At 33.9% G+C, this 20,289-nt stretch overlaps 2 protein-coding genes and 1 pseudogene across 3 annotated transcripts in view; all 3 read left to right on the top strand.

The window, feature by feature from the left end:
• Positions 1 to 15,372, top strand: part of LOC131933233 (sodium-coupled monocarboxylate transporter 1) — a 30,895-nt gene extending 15,523 nt beyond the window's left edge. Inside the window, exons 16-19 of one of the 2 annotated variants that reach the window (XM_059290015.1) lie at positions 1,376 to 1,476; positions 1,581 to 1,705; positions 14,533 to 14,629; positions 14,776 to 15,372. In XM_059290015.1, the coding sequence (XP_059145998.1) occupies positions 1,376 to 1,476; positions 1,581 to 1,705; positions 14,533 to 14,629; positions 14,776 to 14,966 (514 nt within the window). In that variant the 3' untranslated portion in view covers positions 14,967 to 15,372. Of the gene's footprint in view, positions 1 to 1,375; positions 1,477 to 1,580; positions 1,706 to 1,826; positions 1,924 to 14,532; positions 14,630 to 14,775 lie in introns of both variants that reach the window. The other variant, XM_059290014.1, reaches the window with a different exon arrangement.
• LOC131933234 (sodium-dependent multivitamin transporter) lies at positions 4,797 to 7,966 on the top strand. Its single transcript, XM_059290016.1, has 9 exons — positions 4,797 to 5,186; positions 5,481 to 5,616; positions 6,211 to 6,326; positions 6,645 to 6,752; positions 6,983 to 7,051; positions 7,238 to 7,289; positions 7,406 to 7,473; positions 7,710 to 7,790; positions 7,889 to 7,966. Exons 2-9 carry the CDS (start codon positions 5,496 to 5,498, stop codon positions 7,964 to 7,966), a joined length of 693 nt encoding a protein of 230 aa, XP_059145999.1. The 5' UTR covers positions 4,797 to 5,186; positions 5,481 to 5,495.
• A 2,382-nt stretch (positions 15,373 to 17,754) lies between the features above and the next one.
• LOC131933232 (sodium-coupled monocarboxylate transporter 1-like) lies at positions 17,755 to 19,153 on the top strand (annotated as a pseudogene).
• The last annotated feature ends 1,136 nt before the right edge of the window (positions 19,154 to 20,289 follow it).

Raw genomic sequence — 20,289 nt, 5'->3', positions numbered from 1 at the left:
TTGACCACAATATTTGACTATAACATTTGACCACAACATTTGACCACAATATTTGACCACAACATTTGACCACAACATTTGACCACAACATTTGACCACAACATTTGCCCACAACATTTGACCATAATATTTGACCACAACATTTGACCACAACATTTGACCACAACATTAGACCACAATATTTGACCACAACATTTGACCACAACATTTTACCACAACATTTTACCACAATATTTGACCACAACATTTGACCACAACATTTGACCACAACATTTGACCACAACATTTGACCACAATATTTGAACCCAAAAATTTGACCAAAATATTTGACCATAATATTTGACCACAACATTTGACCACAACATTTGACCACAACATTTGACCACAACATTTGACCACAATATTTGACCACAACATTTCACCACAACATTTGACCACAACATTTGACCACAACATTTGACCACAATATTTGACCACAATATTTGAACCCAATCATTTGCCCACAACATTTGACCATAATATTTGACCACAACATTTGCCCACAACATTTGACAATAATATTTGACCACAACATTTGACCACAACATTCTACCACAATATTTGACCACAACATTTGACCACAACATTTGACTACAACATTTGACCAAAATATTTGACCATAATATTTGACCACAACATTTGACCACAACATTTGACCACAACATTTGACCACAACATTTGACCACAATATTTGACCACAACATTCGACCACAATATTTGACCACAATATTTGAACCCAATCATTTGACCAAAATATTTGACCATAATATTTGACCACAACATTTGACCACAACATTTGACCACAACATTTGACCACAATATTTGACCACAACATTTGACCAAAACATTTGACCACAACATTTGACCAAAATATTTGACCGCAACATTTGACCACAACATTTGACCACAACATTTGACCATAATATTTGACAAAGATATTTGACCATAATATTTCACAACAATATTTGACCACAACATTTGATCACAATATTTGACAACAATATTTCCCAACAATATTTGATTACAACAATTGACCACAGTATTTGATCACAATATTTATTGACCACAATATTTGACCACAATATTTGATTACAACATTTGACCACAATATTTGACCACAATATTTTACTACAACATTTGTCTGAAACATTTGACCAACAAGGTAACAAACACATTTGATTCATAGTATATAGCAAAACATCTTTGTATTATTAAGATAGTAATTGTAGAAACGTTTCTAAACAAATTTATTTATTTATTTATTTTATTGTTGTGAATATACTCAAAGTTTTTACCCACCTAGTTAAGTGTTAAGTTTTGAAATTGCTTTCAACAGAGAGGGCGTTGATATTTTCTACGGGATATCTTACATGTGGTTTTCTACGATTGGATTGCTGTGTGTGATAGTGGTAGGACTGATCGTGAGTTTTATTACAGGTAACTGCTCTGTTATTCTCTCAATGATATAGCGCTGACTGTATACAAGAATGTCTGTCTGTGTTATAAAACTTTGGTAGCTGATCTCTTTCTGTCATGAGCAGGAGCCAATTCAACAAATGACGTCCCAACCAAATATCAGATCCCTGTCTTCACACGTCTGTGTTGTTGTTTGCCCAACTCCTGGCTTCATTTTCTCAACTGTTACAGACACTTCCAGAGACCTCAGGTAAACTATAGGAACTATTTCATTGATTGAGGTTCTGTTACAGGTATATTACAGTAATAAGTCTACTTGTTTATCTCTATTGTGTGAAGAGCATTATCAAGTGTATATATGTGTTTTACAGGAAATTGTATCAGCAGAGAAAGAAATTATCATCACAGCCCCACCAATCAAAGAAGGTGTTACAAATGTTGGTTTTCTTTCTGATGACCAGAGAATGGGTAAGTCAAATGTCATTGACATGTAAATGTAATTGTTGTTACAGGTGTAATTTATATTCCCTTGTAACAACTATTTATGTCTATGATATATAAAATATGTCTGTTATGTGAAATACAAAACTGCTTGTCGAGTCCATGGCATCTTGTCTTTATCGACTTTGTGAGGTACAAAATGTCTGTCTATCCCACAGCCCATGGCGTCTTGTCTTTATCTATTGAATTTGTGAGGTAAAAAAGTGTCTGTCTATCCCACAGTCCATGGGGTCTTGTCTTTATCTATTGAATTTGTGAGGTAAAAAAATGTCTGTCTAACCCACAGTCCATGGGGTCTTGTCTTTATCTATTGAATTTGTGAGGTAAAAAAATGTCTGTCTAACCCACAGTCCATGGGGTCTTGTCTTTATCTATTGAATTTGTGAGGTAAAAAAATGTCTGTCTATCCCACAGCCCATGGCGTCTTGTCTTTATCTATTGAATTTGTGAGGTAAAAAATGTCTGTCTAACCCACAGTCCATGGGGTCTTGTCTTTATCTATTGAATTTGTGAGGTACAAAAATGTCTGTCTATCCCACAGCCCATGGCGTCTTGTCTTTATCTATTGAATTTGTGAGGTACAAAAATGTCTGTCTAACCCACAGCCCATGGCGTCAAGCCCTTATCTGCATCTTGTGTGGACACAGAACTAAAGCAAATGTCACATGACCAGCCTAAGCCAATGGAAACAACAACAGACACGGACTGCATCCAGATATCCACTGTGTTATATCCACGTTTGGATAATGACCTTGGAATATCTAACAGCTCTTTTGTGAATACCGAACACATCTCTATACATCCAACAGACGTAGCAATTGTAAATAATGATATCATCATCGTCAAATTGTAAAATAATGTGTTTTTTTGTACATTTAATATCAAATATTTTAGAATTATTATTTGTTATGGTAAAAAATGTTTAAATTATCGGAGTGGACACAATTGTGTGAGGTTTGTTCATCAAAATGAGCTGAGAGTTGTCTCCCTGTCATCCTGATTGTAGTGCCGTGTGTTTTAGAAATATTTAAATCTATTAGCATCACACATTTAATTTACAATGAAAAAATAAATTACACATATTCCATGTACTTGAACTTTGTTACCGCCACTCCAACAAAATATGAATTACAAATTGTGCACTTTCTATTAGATAAACATATGACAGCTTTTACCCGCCCTTACCCCATACAAAGTGAAATGAGGTTTTCCAATCTTACAATTCCTCACATATATTACCAATACTTCGTATATTAAAAATGTAAGTAGGATAGATTTAAACTTTATGTTTAAAGGTTTTAAATTGTGTAAATGGAGATACTACTCTCTGCTCTATACTACTTTAAGTAACAATACTTACAAACAACTATTCATCAAGCATTATGGGGGTCGTATATGTAAAGGGTGAAGAACCAATTTTAAAAAAAGATAAAACAGAATAGTCACTGAGATATCATATTACGAAAAGACAGCTATTTCAACATTACTACAATTTTGTTATTTTACAATATGTTACCTTCAAACTTTAAATATTGAAACTGAGTAATTATGTCGATGTATTGGTCTGCAAATAACAAGCAAATATCAATTAGAAGTAATTAATATGGTAATAATATGGCAATTTATGAACATGGTTTTGACAAATTTAATAGGTATATTATGACAATCAATTTTTCTCTTTCCATGAGAACATTAATGAGCAAGCCAAAACTTTGAATACAATTTGCAACAAACAAAAACTAACAAGTAAAAAAGCATAAGTGTAAAAAAATCCATACGATTAACAACATTGACCAAGCGTTTAGAATGTAAGGGTAAAAATTTATAATAGACTAGACGACCCTGTGTCCCGTTGAAACCGTCTGTCTGCTGCATAGAACAAGCCACCCGCCTCTTTGAGCATCTTTGCCAAAAAAAAATTACTTCTGGGTGGGTCGTGCCCTCGTCAGTTGACTGTACTGCACAATACAAACCAATATCCCTCTGCGTTTATTTGACAACTTTTATCTTTCCCTTCCCCTCCATACTGTTACACGTCGTCACAAAAAGCTAGACCCACATTCAAAAGACTTTACACCTCAGACATGTTTCTGTCTTTTAAAAACACCGGCTGAGCATGGTTCTGACTACACTATCCCTTCATATGCTGAGGTGACGTCTACTTCACCTGCCGAACTCTACTTCACGTGACAGTGTCCCGCCAAGTCCCGACAGGCAACTTTATAATTCACATCATTCACATCTAAAAAGAAGTCACACCTCAGCTTACAAGTTTTTGTCTTTTAAAAAAATCGATTTATTTCCGTAATATTTTTAGAGCTAGGACCTCATTTGAATAATAAATGAATAAATTATTAAAGCTGACTTCAAACTAATATTAAGCAATTAAATCGATCACGTCTTATGATTTCGCACTGTACATTTAGAATACGTTAAACTTTTGAATGGGCAACATGGCCATCCATGGAGTCCGCCATGTTTGTTTTGAAAATAAGTAAATAAATTAAAGAACGTCACTAAGCCAATGAATTGTTTTCTGGAAATAAGGCTCTTGTATAATTAAAGTGGTATTTCCACAATCAAGAAATTGATTAACGTCTTTAAATGAATTTGTGATGATCAGTTTGGTAAAAAAGAACCTTATTCTCTACATAAATACGTATTTTACAGTTCTACACATAGTGCAGATGCTCCATGTGAAAAAAAAAAAGACAAATAAACTTTCTCGACATTAGTAGTATATATATATATATATATATATTTATATATATATATATATATATATATATATATATATATATATATATATAAAGATCGATAGATTTACAACAATAAACACGTAAAAGTAAAGAAAATAGGCGTTAAATTGTAGAGACTTCTGAAATAACAAAACGAGTGTGAAAATATAGTATATAAACATTAAGATTTAAATCAACGAATTATAACGGTTCTTTGAATTAACAAACGGCAGACATTTTGTGTTGGTAAAATTTTAGTCTAGACACTTTAGTGCGGAACAAATCTGTGTCGTGGTACTTGGCCCCGTAATTTCGTCTGGCCATCTGTCGTTACGTTTATTAAGTCTACATATTATTTTAAATTATGCAATCCATGCTGCACTAATTATAAAAACCAGCAGATAAAGCAGGAACTCACAACACAACACCAGTCTGTACCGTGTTGTTCTCAGTCTGGCTTGGCTGTGTTGAACACATGTCATCTAGTTGGCGGTTGACTTTCGTGTTTTCCTTTTTTCACTTTTAAATAAAATCAATTCGAAGTTCATACATTTTGTCTAGTTCAGTTTGAAGCTTCTGCGCCAATTTCTTTGAAAGATAGAACATATATATATATATATATATATATATATATATATATATATATATATATATATATATATATATATATATATATATATATATATATATATATATATATATATATATATATATATATATATATATATATATATATATATATATATATATATATATATATATATATATATATATATATATATATAGCGGAGTTAACATAAGATGGTTATTATGAAAAATCACTTTGGCCCTGTCGACTATGTTGTCTTTGCCGCCATGTTGATCATATCAATGGCTATAGGAGTTTGGTTCGCTCTCAGGGGAGGCAAACAGAAAACACAAGGTAAGGGGAGTTAAATATAGAATACAAGGTAAGGGGAGATAAATATAGAACACAAGGTAAGGGTAGATAAAAACAAGACAAGGGGTGACAATTGTCTAATTGATGTAAACTTTGCCTGATTTAAATAGTGATTTATCGATGGGGTGTGCTAACGAGGACTTAGAGAAGACGCTTTTGGGACGAAATGGTCTTGTGATTGATCCAGAACTCCTGAGTTCAAATCCCAAGCAGATGTGGCCCGTTAGTTGAGGAATGCACCTCATCTAGGAGGGAAAGTTTTAAATTCAAACAACTACTATTTTGCATATAGTTATTGTGTGGACAAAGACTATGGATGCGGATACAGAAAGAATTATAGCGTCGTCAAACTAATTGTGTTGGAGGGGATAACTTTCAATATTAAAATTGAGAATGAAGAAAAAGAAGATGCTTAAGCCAACGATCTAAATATTTTCACCTTGTTTTTTTTTTCTATTTGTATTTTACCCCCTCTATGTTATGTGTTGTGAAACTTATATGTGTGCTTTGAATCCCATGTTACATAAAGTTGTGTTGTTAATGACATCTACAATAATTTCCTACTCTGACATCCAGGTGAATATCTGATGGCAAACCGAAGCCTCTCCATCCTTCCTGTTGCCATCTCCATACTCGTCTCTTACATGTCGGCCATCTTGATTCTTGGTTTTCCTGCGGAAATGTATACCCAGGTTGTGTTTGTCTCTTTAATTACGTAATTAATTAGTCGTGTTTTTAACTTTAAATAGTCAATTTTATTATTTCATTTCTACAAATATGCTTTGTTTTGGTCGGTTCTTAATTTTGGTTTTTACAAGCTTTTATTTAACTCACTTCCTCGTCAGTCTGTATGTCTAGATCCAAACGCCCGAGCGAAATTGCAGGCACTTCTAACAGATACGGTTCGTAGTTGGAACGTGGTCAAGAAATGAAGACAATGCATCATGACATCAAATTTGACTTAATTGGATGCCTAATTAATTTTTGTTGTAAATATCTCGCCAACCCAGGGGACTGAATTCTATCTGACCACTTTTGGTGTCATGCTGGGAGTTGTGTTAGCAGCCCTAGTTTTTGTACCCCTGATGTATCCGTTAAAATTGACCAGTGCTTTTGAGGTAAGTAAATGTCAGAAAATACATTAATCATTAAATATAAACAGAGGTTTTAGGTTCCCGAATGAAAAATATAGTGCAGTTATTATTTAAGTTGTGAGGTACTTGTGTGAACTTAGATCCCTGGTTGCATTACTTGGGATTGGAGATTATTTAACTTTTAGTTACACAAGTTAATACCAGCTTTTATTAACATAAGCATTGTATACTTTTTTCATTCTCCCACCTTTCAGTACTTGGAGGTCAGATTTGAGTCAAGAGTTGTCCGCCTCGTGGGGACGATGCTGATGATTCTCTCACAGGTAACAAAATATGGTTGGTTGTGGTGGTAAGATATGTTTTGAGATGGGTGTTGATTAGGGGTAACTCTAGGGACAGCTGTCTTTTGCTAAGGTGAATCATGTGATGGACATATTTTCACACCACAAACCAGCAGGTTGACTACAGATATTATAATATTATGTACTCCATTTTTTGTTCTCTTTCAGGTGATCTACATGGGCATCGCTTCATTTGCTCCCTCTACAGCTTTAGAAGCAGGTCAGATCCTTGTCTTATCACGTGATGTTTGTATTACAGCATTAGACAACACCTAGTGCGTGTTTACTGAAACATTCGTACAACAATACTGTATATATTGTAATTTTTTATTTCAGTAACGGGCTTTCCAGTGTGGGGATCTATTCTAAGTATTGGAGCTGTTGGTACGCTCTATACTACAATTGTAAGTCTGGTGGATGGCAATATAAATGGCACAACCAGCGTATATATATATATATATATATATATATATATATATATATGTATATATATATATACAATCCTTACAATCAATACAAAGTACTAAACAATTCTTATATATATATATATATATATATATATATATATATATATATATATATATATATATATATATTTATTTATTTATATATATATATATATATACTCAAACTGTTTTAGGGAGGTATGAAGGCTGTAATCTGGACAGATGTCTTCCAATCGGTGATAATGCTGGCTGGTATTTTGGCCATTGTCATTCAGGTTGGTTTATGTCAATTGTGCTTTTAGCATTCAGAAGAATTTGATTTAGATTTGAAGGATTTGGTCATGTCGTTATAACCTTTGACCTGTTGTTTCAGGGTACTCTAAAAGTTGGTGGTATGTCACGTGTGTGGGAGATCAATGAGGAGTGGGGCAGGATCAAATTCTTTAAGTAGGTTTACTAAATTCTTGTTATTAATTATTTTTTGTCCAGATCATAATTACATTTATAAACTTTGCCATTTCAACAAAAAATGTTTGAATGCTCCAGTTTTGACCCTAACCCGATGACACGTCACACATTCTGGAACCTTGTGCTTGGGACAGCTTTAAAATGGATGGGGACGTACGGGGTCAACCAGTCCAGCGTCCAGCGATACAACAGTCTGCCGACGTTACGTAAAGCCATGACGTAAGCAATGTCTGGAATGTTTTGATTACACACAGAGTTTATTTGTGTTAAGAAGATTAATGCGGAGATTTGCCTACATGCTTGCTATAACAGCTATTTAATATTTTTATTGGACACAACATTTTAAAAATTCACAATAAATTAGTTTACACTAAAAAATATTCCTGAGCAGAGTTTCTTCCAGGCATCTCTTCGGGGGGGGGGGGGGGGTAAGGTGTGGGGGGGGGGGGGCTTGCCCGAAAAATTCTACCGTCCCCCAAACGAAATGTAATTTATATAATTTGTATAGAAAATATATACTTTTAACAGTGTCCGCCCCCCCCCCCGAAGAAAGTCTACCGCCCCCCCCACCCAAAATTTCAAGTCCCACCCCCGGAGTAAAAAAGTCTGGAAGAAAACTGTTCCTGAGTAGGCCTACTTAAAACCTAGCATATTATGAATGCATTCTTTAGTATTAAATTATAATACTTTGTGTAGTGTTTGGATCCTACCAATAGGTTAATTTAACAAGATGTCCACTCTTGTTATAGTTATCAATATTCCGCCACCAAATAGTTTTATTGGAAACACATACATTATGTACCCGCATAACGCTGTAGACATATTATTGTTTTCTGTCAAGTATTAAGGAAATTAATTTTCCAGTATCCCTGCCCCCTTGTTGAATTAAATTGTATTACCTTTTTTTAATTTAAAGGAATATGAATTAAAAAGATTTTATATTTACAGCCTCAGTAAAAAAAATACTATTTATTAAAATATCGAATGTTGCTTTTTTTGTGCCGTTCTGTAATACTGTGCTTTGTTGTAGGGGACAAAAGTCCTAACTTTTATCACTGTTATGTAGTTGGTTTATTTCGTTTGATAAAGCTTAGATTTTTATTTACGATGTTAAAATAAAATGCAATAATGAAAACTTTGTTTCCATAAAAAGTGTATATTTCTTACATGATCTGATAGTACCGAAAATCTGTTTTTAAAAAGTTGAGATACGCCCAATGAAATAGTCTTAAATATTTAAATCCCTTTGAAAGTTGACTATCATCTATAATTAAACATTTATGTTAAACGCAGGAAATATAAGTCTAGTGAAGAATAATTTCAGAAAGTTGTATTGGCACTGTCTCAAGGTTTTACACAAATGTCGACATAATTTGTTATGTTTAACAGGTCAGTGTTGCTCAACATCCTGGGTGTGTTCATTTTGTTGACCTTGACCTGTTTCTCTGGTGTTGTCATCTTCGCTTATTACGCCAATCAAAACTGTAATCCTCTGGGTCAGAAGCTGGTCAAGAGCTCCAATCAGGTTAGTGTTTGGTGGGAGGGAGGGGGTGGGGAAATTAGGTAAACATTAAATCTATTAAAATTGATCAGCGAACGTGAATGATTTCCGTCTAGTTTATCACAACACACTATATCAATAGATTTTTAAAATCTAACCTTAGACTTAAACTATTGATAAAAAATGTCAGCCTCAACAGGACATACAAAACAAGGTTAACAACAATGTGCATTTTATGTGCATTAAATGTAGTGTTGCCATATCGTTCAGTTTGATTAAGTTTGCCACTATATCTTGTTTGTTCTTAGCTAGTTCCCTACTTTGTGATGGAGACTTTGGGATACCCTGGAGTTCCTGGACTATTTATAGCTTGTTTGTTCTCTGGAGCTTTAAGGTGACTTCACACCCGAGTCTAGATTTTATACGTCAATTTTACTTTCACTAAATTATAGAAAAAAAAAAATTTAAATCAAGATTTTACCAAATCGGTCAGTCCGGTTTGTTTAGACGTTTCTCGCATATTATTGTTTTCGTGTAAACAGCAGTAACACTAAAGACTTAGTTTATTTCCGGATTCTCATTTTTTAAAATTGGTTCTCAATATTCGCCAGTAGTACTTTATTTTCAACTCCCCAAAGCCTTTGGCATATTATAGTTTTTATATAAAATACTCATAAAGCAGCATTACCTTCAAATTTTACAGCCCGATTCAACAGGAAGTGCCGATCAAACCGTTCCTGGTAAATACGAAGATTAGAGAATGTTTTGTTAGCTCACTCCCACTTTTTTACATTTTTTGTTTGCAGTGTCAAATGCTTTAGTTTTATTTCCAATTTTGTAAGACAGCCTAATATCTTTGTCCAATGTCTAAGCTCTGTCTCGACTTTGTTTAGCTCCGTGTCGTCTTCACTGAATGCACTAGGAGCCATCACTTGGGAAGATGTGCTGAAGCCCAGATACGATCACAGGTTGACAGAGTATCAGAAGACTTTAGTCACCAAAGCTACAGGTATTTTTATACAGAGTATCAGAAGACTTTAGTCACCAAAGCTACAGGTATTTTTATACAGAGTATCAGAAGACTTTACTCACCAAAGCTACAGGTATTTTTATACAGAGTATCAGAAGACTTTAGTCACCAAAGCTACAGGTATTTTTATACAGAGTATCAGAAGACTTTAGTCACCAAAGCTACAGGTATTTTTATACAGAGTATCAGAAGACTTTTTTCACCACAGCTACAGGTATTTTTATACAGAGTATCAGAAGACTTTAGACACCAAAGCTACATGTATTTTTATACAGAGTATCAGAAGACTTTGGTCACCAAAGCTACAGGTATTTTTATACAGAGTATCAGAAGACTTTAGTCACCAAAGCTACAGGTATTTTTATACAGAGTATCAGAAGACTTTAGTCACCAAAGCTACAGGTATTTTTATACAGAGTATCAGAAGAATTTAGTCACCAAAGCTACAGGTATTTTTATACAGAGTATCAGAAGACTCTGGTCACCAAAGCTACAGGTATTTTTATACAGAGTATCAGAAGACTTTAGTCACCAAAGCTACAGGTATTTTTATACAGAGTATCAGAAGACTTTAGTCACCAAAGCTACAGGTATTTTTATACAGAGTATCAGAAGACTTTTTTCACCACAGCTACAGGTATTTTTATACAGAGTATCAGAAGACTTTAGACACCAAAGCTACATGTATTTTTATACAGAGTATCAGAAGACTTTGGTCACCAAAGCTACAGGTATTTTTATACAGAGTATCAGAAGACTTTAGTCACCAAAGCTACAGGTATTTTTATACAGAGTATCAGAAGACTTTAGTCACCAAAGCTACAGGTATTTTTATACAGAGTATCAGAAGAATTTAGTCACCAAAGCTACAGGTATTTTTATACAGAGTATCAGAAGACTCTGGTCACCAAAGCTACAGGTATTTTTATACAGAGTATCAGAAGACTTTACTCACCAAAGCTACAGGTATTTTTATACAGTGTATCAGAAGACTTTAGTCACCAAAGCTACATGTATTTTTATACTGAGTATCAGAAGACTCTGTTCACCAAAGCTACATGTATTTTTATACAGAGTATCAGAAGACTTTAGTCACAAAATCTACAGGTATTTTTATACAGAGTATCAAAAGACTTTGGTCACCAAAGCTACAGGTATTTTTATACAGAGTATCAGAAGACTCTGGTCACCAAAGCTACAGGTATTTTTATACAGAGTATCAGAAGACTTTGGTCACCAAAGCTACGGATATTTTTATACAGAGTATCAGAAGACTTTAGTCACCAAAGCTACAGGTATTTTTATACAGAGTACCAGAAGACTTTAGTCACCAAAGCTACAGGTATTTTTATACAGAGTATCAGAAGACTTTAGTCACCAAAGCTACAGGTATTTTTATACAGAGTATCAGAAGACTTTGGTCACCAAAGCTACAGGTATTTTTATACAGAGTATCAGAAGACTCTGGTCACCAAAGCTACAGGTATTTTTATACAGAGTATCAAAAGACTTTGGTCACCAAAGCTACAGGTATTTTTATACAGAGTATCAGAAGACTTTTGTCACCAAAGCTACAGGTATTTTTATACAGAGTATCAGAAGACTTTGGTCACCAAAGCTACAGGTATTTTTATACAGAGTATCAGAAGACTTTTGTCACCACAGCTACAGGTATTTTTATACAGAAATGTGTCGGCGTAAACGGGCAGGTAAAACTCAAGGCTGCTAAACCGGAAAGTCCCGAGTTCGAACACCCGGACAGATGAGGCTAGATAGCTGAAAATAATATCCCATCTTGGAGAAAAAAAACCTCCTAAATCAAAAAGCTGCTGCCTAGTACTTTGCTCTTAGGTGGACAAAGGCTATGGAAATAAAAATCTAAAAACAAATTAGGCTAAAATCGGAGTCAACGGTCTATGTTGACACGTAATACTTTATTGTGTTGGATGAAATACATTTCAAACAAACAATTAAGAACAAAGAACGAAAAGATTTACATATATGTATGAGACTAAGTGCATGCTTACAATGTGTATAAAATAATAATATACCAGTTGTATGGTTAAAATGAAAAAGTTTTCTATTTGTTTTGTTTTCAGTCGCCATCTACGGATGTCTGGCCATCGGCGTCAGTTTTTTAGCTCAAATATTAGACGGGACTGTGGTGCAGGTAAGTTTTGCTCTGTTACTGTGATCTTTATTGGGTTCTGGCGATTGTTCTTCGGTTGTTGAAGTTACTTTCTTTAGAGCAAAATTTCCGTCGTGGTTTAATAATACACTAATAACAATGCCGTTCTTAAATTGACATTTGTATGTATCAATTGTGTGTATATCTTATATATATATATAAATATATATATATATATATATATAAATATAAATATATATATATATATATATATATATATATATATATATATATATATATATATATATATATATATTATGTACTAGGCGTCCTTTTCTTTAAGTGGATCTGTAATGGGACCGTTGATTGGAATGTTTATTTTGGGAGCATTTTTCCCTTGGGCCAACAGTTATGTAAGTATCGCTATGCTCACCACAACCTACTGTGTGTGTTATGATGTGTGAATGTTAAATAACTTTAAGAAAAGCAAACTTTCCATGCCTTATATCAGCATTGAACCAGTGGTCTAAAGAATAAGCCTGCGTGTTTGACCGTGCACTTCATTGACAGGTTTGTTGGGGTTAACTAGGTTGTAAATTTTTATAAACATCAGCAGTGCATTTACTGTGCATAAAAATGAGAGTGTGAATTAGCTGTCAAAAAGTTTCTTCCCACGTTTTTTCCCAATCAGAGTTTCTTCCAGGCATCCCCGAACGAAATGAAATTTATATAATTTATATAGAAAATATATACAGTGTCCGCCCCCCCCCCTCGAAGAAAGTTTACCACCCCCCGGAGAAAAAAGTCTGGAAGAAACACTGTTCCCAATATTTTAATTTAGATTGTTTTGTATTGGTGGTATTGTGTGCTTTATGATTCCCTGGATTTATTTAATGAATTAGAACTTTAATGTAGCAGTTCCAGTTTGATTTACGTCTTAATATTTCTGTTGTATTCCGAGTTTCCGTACGTTTTGGTGTAAAAATTTTGTTGTTCATTGTCGTGTCTTAATTTTTTACTAGTTTTATCACAGGGAGCCATATCTGTTGAACTACTTTTGTTTAGAATTAGAAATCTGACTTGACTTGATTGTGTTTCTATCACAGGGCGCCATATCAGGAGCTCTAGTTGCTGTAGCACTGAGTCTCTGGTTATCGATTGGCTCCTATGTCTACGGCATACGTCTACCTCCAAAGTCATTTCCTAACGGGACGTGTGCTGCATATTTCAATGTGTCGACTATAACACCTGTAATAAACACTACACCTGTCACAACCTTGACCTCTACACTGTCACTGGTGTCTGCTGTACCTTTTCCAATAGAAAATGAGAGGCATGTAGTAATTTTATAAGAAATTCACAGTGCTTGTAAAGATGTGGCCGGTAGAACCTCGTCCACATTTTAATTTTTGAGCTAAAATTTTCTTCGTTTTCCAGAGAGGGAATTCACATGTTATACGGAATATCTTACATGTGGTTCTCTACGATTGGCTTGCTGTGTGTGATAGTGGTAGGACTGATCGTGAGTTTTATTACAGGTAACTGCTCTGTTATTCTCTCAATGATATAGCGCTGACTGTATACAAGAATGTCTGTCTGTGTTATAAAACTTTGGTAGCTGATCTCTTTCTGTCATGAGCAGGAGCCAATTCAACCAATGACGTCCCAACCAAATATCAGATCCCTGTCTTCACACGTCTGTGTTGTTGTTTGCCCAACTCATGGCTTCATTTTCTCAATTGTTACAGACACTTTCAGAGACCTCAGGTAAACCATAGGAACTATTTCATTGATTGAGGTTCTGTTACAGGTATATTACAGTAATAAGTCTACTTGTTTATCTCTATTGTGTGAAGAGCATTATCAAGTGTATATATGCGTGTGTTACAGGACATGGTATCAGAAGAGAAAGAAATTATCATCACAGCTCCACCAATCAAAGAACGTGTTACAAATGTTGGTTTTCTTTCTGATGACCAGAGAATGGGTAAGTCAAAGGTCATTGTTATCTAACTGGTATTTAAATTGCTCATGTATTTTCATATGTCACGTCCCAACTATTTAATATAGCTATGTCTATAATAAGTCTGTTGTGACTTTGTGATGATCAAATGACTGTTTGACCTACCACAGCCCATGATGTCAAGCACGTATCTGCTGTTGGTGTGGACCCAGAGCTAATGCAGATGGCAGCTGTGTATCATCCTCGTTCAGATAATAACCATGGAATTTCTAACGGTACTTACGTGAATACAGAACGTATTTCTACACACCCAATAGACAAAGAAGGCATAAAGACTCACGTCGTCTTAGTCAAAATCTAAAAAACAAAATAATTTTGTTGTTGTAATTATGTGTTATGTTTTATAAACAAGCTTTAGTAGTATCATTGAAACATAATAAATCGTGATGAAAATGTATGTTTTTGAATTTCTCATATTGTTTTGAAATTCGGCTTAAAATCTGAAATTCCTCAATGATAGAAGGTAACCCTTCATCTAACATCTGCCTGTCACGTTAGACTACACGACACATTTTCTCCAGAATTATTTTTACAAGTGTTATTGGATGCCTCATAACATTTTAGCAAAACTTTTACATCACTGAAATACCGACAAAGCATTTTTGACAAGCCAACTGATCAAAATACTACATACACCAAAGAAATCGAAATCTTCTACGTTCAACCTTGCTCCACCTACACACATTATTCTTTAAAGTCTAAAATATAAGAAGACCATACTCATTATATAGACCATAGTGTTGGCTATTTGTGTGCGCTCATCAAGCGCCTCTGTTGGTTGCAAGTATCACTTAAACGATTGTCAATGTCATTCCTGTGTAAGCTACGGCTGTTTTATACATACTATCGGGTGTGTCAAATATGACTCGATCTACTGCCGAGCTCTGTTAAAAAAGAATGAGAGTATCATTTGCGTCTGAGATTTTCCTTGGGTTTATTTAGAAGACATGCATTATAATATCGCCCACTGAAATTATGAATGTGTTATAAAAGTTACATTTATATTTATATACTTTCTGTTACATCAGTGCTGTCTGACAGGTTTCATTGCCAATAGCTAATGGACATCTAACACTCCTATCTGCACCATGTACATTTTTATACAATTCCAGTGTTATATAAGGGAAGTTTACTTTTAAAAATGGATGTGGCACTAAATTGTATTTAAAGGCGGAAGTAAATTAGAAGTCTCAATTAAAAGGAAAAATTCATTCAACATTTATAACTTGTTTCTTTTACAAATTAAATAATGTAGGCCTAAAAAATTGTATTTATCTGTATGTATAAAAGCAAAGTGGGGGGGGGGGTTGTTTGGTTGGTTTATTCCTCGTACCTATTAGGGTACTTGCAGGGAAATTGCAGAGAAATTGTTCTTGACGAAATTCTCTCACATTTTAATGGGAAAATAAGCGCAATCTCAATGTAGACCTGGAAAAATACCTGATCCTCAGAAATGTCACATTAAGGGGTTAAACATTGAACCGTTTTACTCCTTAATTTTAACTTCTAAATGGACGCAGCAGGGTCAGGAATTAAATACAACTGCTGCTATAATTAAATTGGAATGCAAAATTTAAAAAGTTTTAAAGTTTTAAAGTAGTAACATCAGTCTTTAAAACGACGCGATTTTATCTCATTTTTTTTAAAATCCATATTTTGTTTAAATTAAGTCGTTTTTTGTGTCTATGGGTGGGGGGGGGGGGGGGGGGTAGAACGACCAAAATAAATTAAAAAGTGGTGTTGTGGCCTAAGGCGATGTTACATAACTTTACATGGGCAGAAGATTCTTAAAGAAGATCTGGACATTACTCCCCTCCCGTTAGTGTTATGGTTCATTTTACCAACGTCATTACCCTAAGTTCAATTACCACCCCCTTCCCCCACCTACCGACCCAAAAACTGCAGTAGGACAGCAGCAACGGATACGGTAACGGCGATGGTAACGATGACAGTAACGACAACGATAACGGTAACTGTAACGGTAAGGAAAATGGATATCGTCAAGATTAAGGATAAGCATATGGTTTCGGTTAACAACTGCGTTAGGGATTTGAAGATGGCTTAGGGGAAAGAAAGGGATACTTACGGGTATATGTATTGTGTAATGGGGTCATTATACAGGGTGGTAATTTAGAGGAGGTAATTGATCTGCGTACGTGCATTAAATTTAAGCTCGCAAAAAGTGGCCCGTGCTCTTATTGTATTCAAAGTTTGTTTACTGAAAAGTTAAGTACAAAACGATACGCAACCACGCGCAGTATTTCAATAATAAAAGTAAGGGTAAGTTTGCTACGGAGTGAAAATTTTAAAAGTAGTTCTGTGTATTGGGGGCGTCAGATAGGTACGCGTCTGTGTGTTGGAGAGGTGTAGAAAGGTTCAGAGAGACACACGTCTGTATATTAGGGAGACTTTTAAATGTAAGAATGTAAAACTACTATTTAGGTGTCCCAAAGCCAACGCCAGGAATGACGATACCAAGTTTCAAACCTCTAGTTGGATATTTTGAGTGAGGTCGTTTGATATCACATGTTGAACTGCTAGTGTTTCATCACTAAATGGACCTTTTGTCAGCCATTTATTTGCACAGCAGAAACTTTCATATGGAACAAATCGGTGTGGTGGTACTAGGCCACGTATTTCATCTGATTGTCTGTCGTTACGTAATCAAGGCGTTAATGATTTAAAACATGTAACCCCTGCTGCACTAATTACACTGACCAGCAGATAAAGCATGATAGGACATCACAACACTAGCCTGTGTCGTCTGGTGTGGTTGTGTCAAACACATGTCCATTTCATTTTTTGTTAAGTGGTTTAGCTTTGTATTTGGCTTCATTTCATTCATGTCTGTTTAGTTGCTGATTTAGCTTTGTAATTTGGCTTCATTTCATTCATATCTGTTTAGTTGTTGATTTAGCTTTGTCATTTGGCTTCATTTCATTCATGTCTGTTTAGTTGTTGATTTAGCTTAGTGATTTAGATGGTGTTTTAAATTACTTGTTTGTGTTTAGCTCATGTCATATTAGTTGCATTAATAAATTAATTGAACGCTATAAATAACTCATCGTTTACAGCTGAACTAGACCAAAATGGTTGTGGTGAAGAACTCCTTCGGCCCTGTCGACTATGTCGTCTTTGCCGCCATGTTGATCATATCAATGGCTATAGGAGTTTGGTTCGCTCTCAGGGGAGGCAAACAGAGAACACAAGGTAAGGGGAGATAAATATAGAATACAAGGTTAAGGGAGACAAATATAGAATACAAGGTAAGGGGACACAAGTAAGATAAACTAGTCACAGGGAGACAATAAAATCTGACCCGTTTTCGTTGGTTTGAAAATTACCCCCCTTTTTATATATCTGTATTAATTATTTCTTCAGTTTGTTGCCTTAACAGGGGCGGAATAAAAACAAAAAAATAACTTTGTAAAAAAACAAATATATCTACTTCACACAAAAAAAAACGACATGACCTGTAGCGTTAAAGATTAGCGAACCTTCAAAACACTTCCATGAGTTGAAATTCCATTTATTTCAAAGTTTATTGTCATAAAGTTGGAAGCTTGTTTTAAATTAAAAGTTACTTCATAAACTATTTAAGCATTAAAATAGTGCAACATTAAATTGATGGGGTTCATTCTGTAACACCAAAACTTATTTTAATTATTTTAAATATACATGTATATATATATATATATATATATATATATATATATATATATATATATATATATATATATACCTATATATATGTATATATATATATATACCTATATATATGTATATATATATATATATATATATATATATATATATATATATATATATATATATATATATATATATATATATATATATATATATATATATATATATATACATATACATATATATATATATATATATATATATATATATATATATATATATATATATATATATATATATATATATATATATATATATATATATATAGTGGAGCCAGGTGTAAAAATTGTTCTAGCCCATCATGTCACTAACAATTTCTCTACGACCTGACTAACAATCTTCATGTGATTCTGTTATCTCTTGTGTCATAAGCACGATCTTTATCTTTGTATATCAAAGATATACTTCACATTTTTATATCAAATATCACATTTTTATATCGAATCTAGTGGAATATCTGATGGGAAACAGAAGCCTATCCATCGTTCCAGTTGCTATTTCGATTCTGGCCTCATTCATGTCAGCCATCTTGATTCTTGGCACCCCTGCAGAAATGTATACACAGGTTGTGTTTGTTGCTTACACTTTTAAAAATCGATGAACGTAAATTTAATTACTCTTATTTCTAATAACCTGTCTTACATATTTAATAAAAAATGTTCCCTCTAACACAGGGAACCGAGTTTTATCTGGGCACGTTTGGTATCATGCTTGGTATTGTGCTGGCTGCTGTCATCTTTGTACCTATTGTATCCATTATATCTGACCAGCGCATTCGAGGTAAAATGTCCAAAAAAAGAGTTACCTGTCCATATCATTTGTCCCCAAAAAATACAGTCCAGCTAATGGCTGTCTCGTACTGATGTCAACATTGTGCTCAAGTTTTAAAAATAAACATAAATAAATTTCCAAACAGAGTAAGCGAAGTAGAAAATATTGAATTATATATATATATATATATATATATATATATATATATATATATATATATATATATATATATATATATATATATATATATATATATATATATATATATATATATATATATATATATATATATATATATATATATATATATATATATATATAAAATTCATTAGTAAATATGATCATGGTTGACTTTGCAGTGAACGACACAATATAAATTGTGTAATTTAAAAAAAAAACACCTCTGATTTCTTCCCTGATTATACTTAGTTACATCTGTAACTAAAACCGACTATCTAGGTCAACGTTACATTACAAAAAAAGTTTGCAGATAATAAAATGAATATAGCCTCAAACACAACCTACATCTAATTAGGATGGAGATGGGGGGGTGGTTCAGTTTGTAAAAATTAAATGGATTCAATAACCCAATCAGTTATCGTGGCAGCATAAAGCTAACGTATAAACAGTAATCACTACACATAAAACTACACGTATGAACAGTAATTACTACACATAAAACTACACGTATGAACAGTAATCACTACACATAGCACGATGAATAGTTGTTAGAGGAACATCGGCTACAGTAGATTATCTGTATATTAAACATAATATCTCTAGAGAGGTGTGGAGTTTATTGAACTATATCTAACAATTATTTTCGCATTACATTTCAAGTAACATTCTATACTGTTTTCATTCTCTCACCGTTCAGTACTTGGAGGTCAGATTTGAGTCAAGAGTTGTCCGTCTTATTGGGACGATGCTGATGATTCTCTCACAGGTAATAGAACATTAATGGTCGTGGTCAGAGGCGTATCCAGGTTTTCGATGTAGGGGGAATGAAAAGAGCTCACAAAAAAGTCGCCGATTTTAGTGATTAATATGAAGTTTTTATTAGTTCGTATAATTTGTAATCGTAGTCACCATCGCCCAACCTGTCATGATATTACTTCGTCGTGATAACGTATGTTGACCTTGTT

Source organism: Physella acuta, unplaced genomic scaffold (genome assembly GCF_028476545.2).
Source record: "Physella acuta isolate Inbredline_101_S28 unplaced genomic scaffold, ASM2847654v3 ptg002412l, whole genome shotgun sequence".
Taxonomy (NCBI): Eukaryota; Metazoa; Mollusca; class Gastropoda; family Physidae; genus Physella; species Physella acuta.
This window is presented reverse-complemented; position numbering and strand designations above follow the sequence as displayed.

Bases quoted from the DNA above. Each gene is read 5' to 3' on its own strand.
- LOC131933234 (XM_059290016.1), top strand. From the start codon at position 5,496: ATGGTTATTATGAAAAATCACTTTGGCCCTGTCGACTATGTTGTCTTT. The intron at 6,327-6,644 runs GTTGTGTTTGTC...TCGCCAACCCAG, and splicing joins CTGCGGAAATGTATACCCAG to GGGACTGAATTCTATCTGAC. The intron at 7,791-7,888 runs GTTGGTTTATGT...CTGTTGTTTCAG, and splicing joins TTTTGGCCATTGTCATTCAG to GGTACTCTAAAAGTTGGTGG.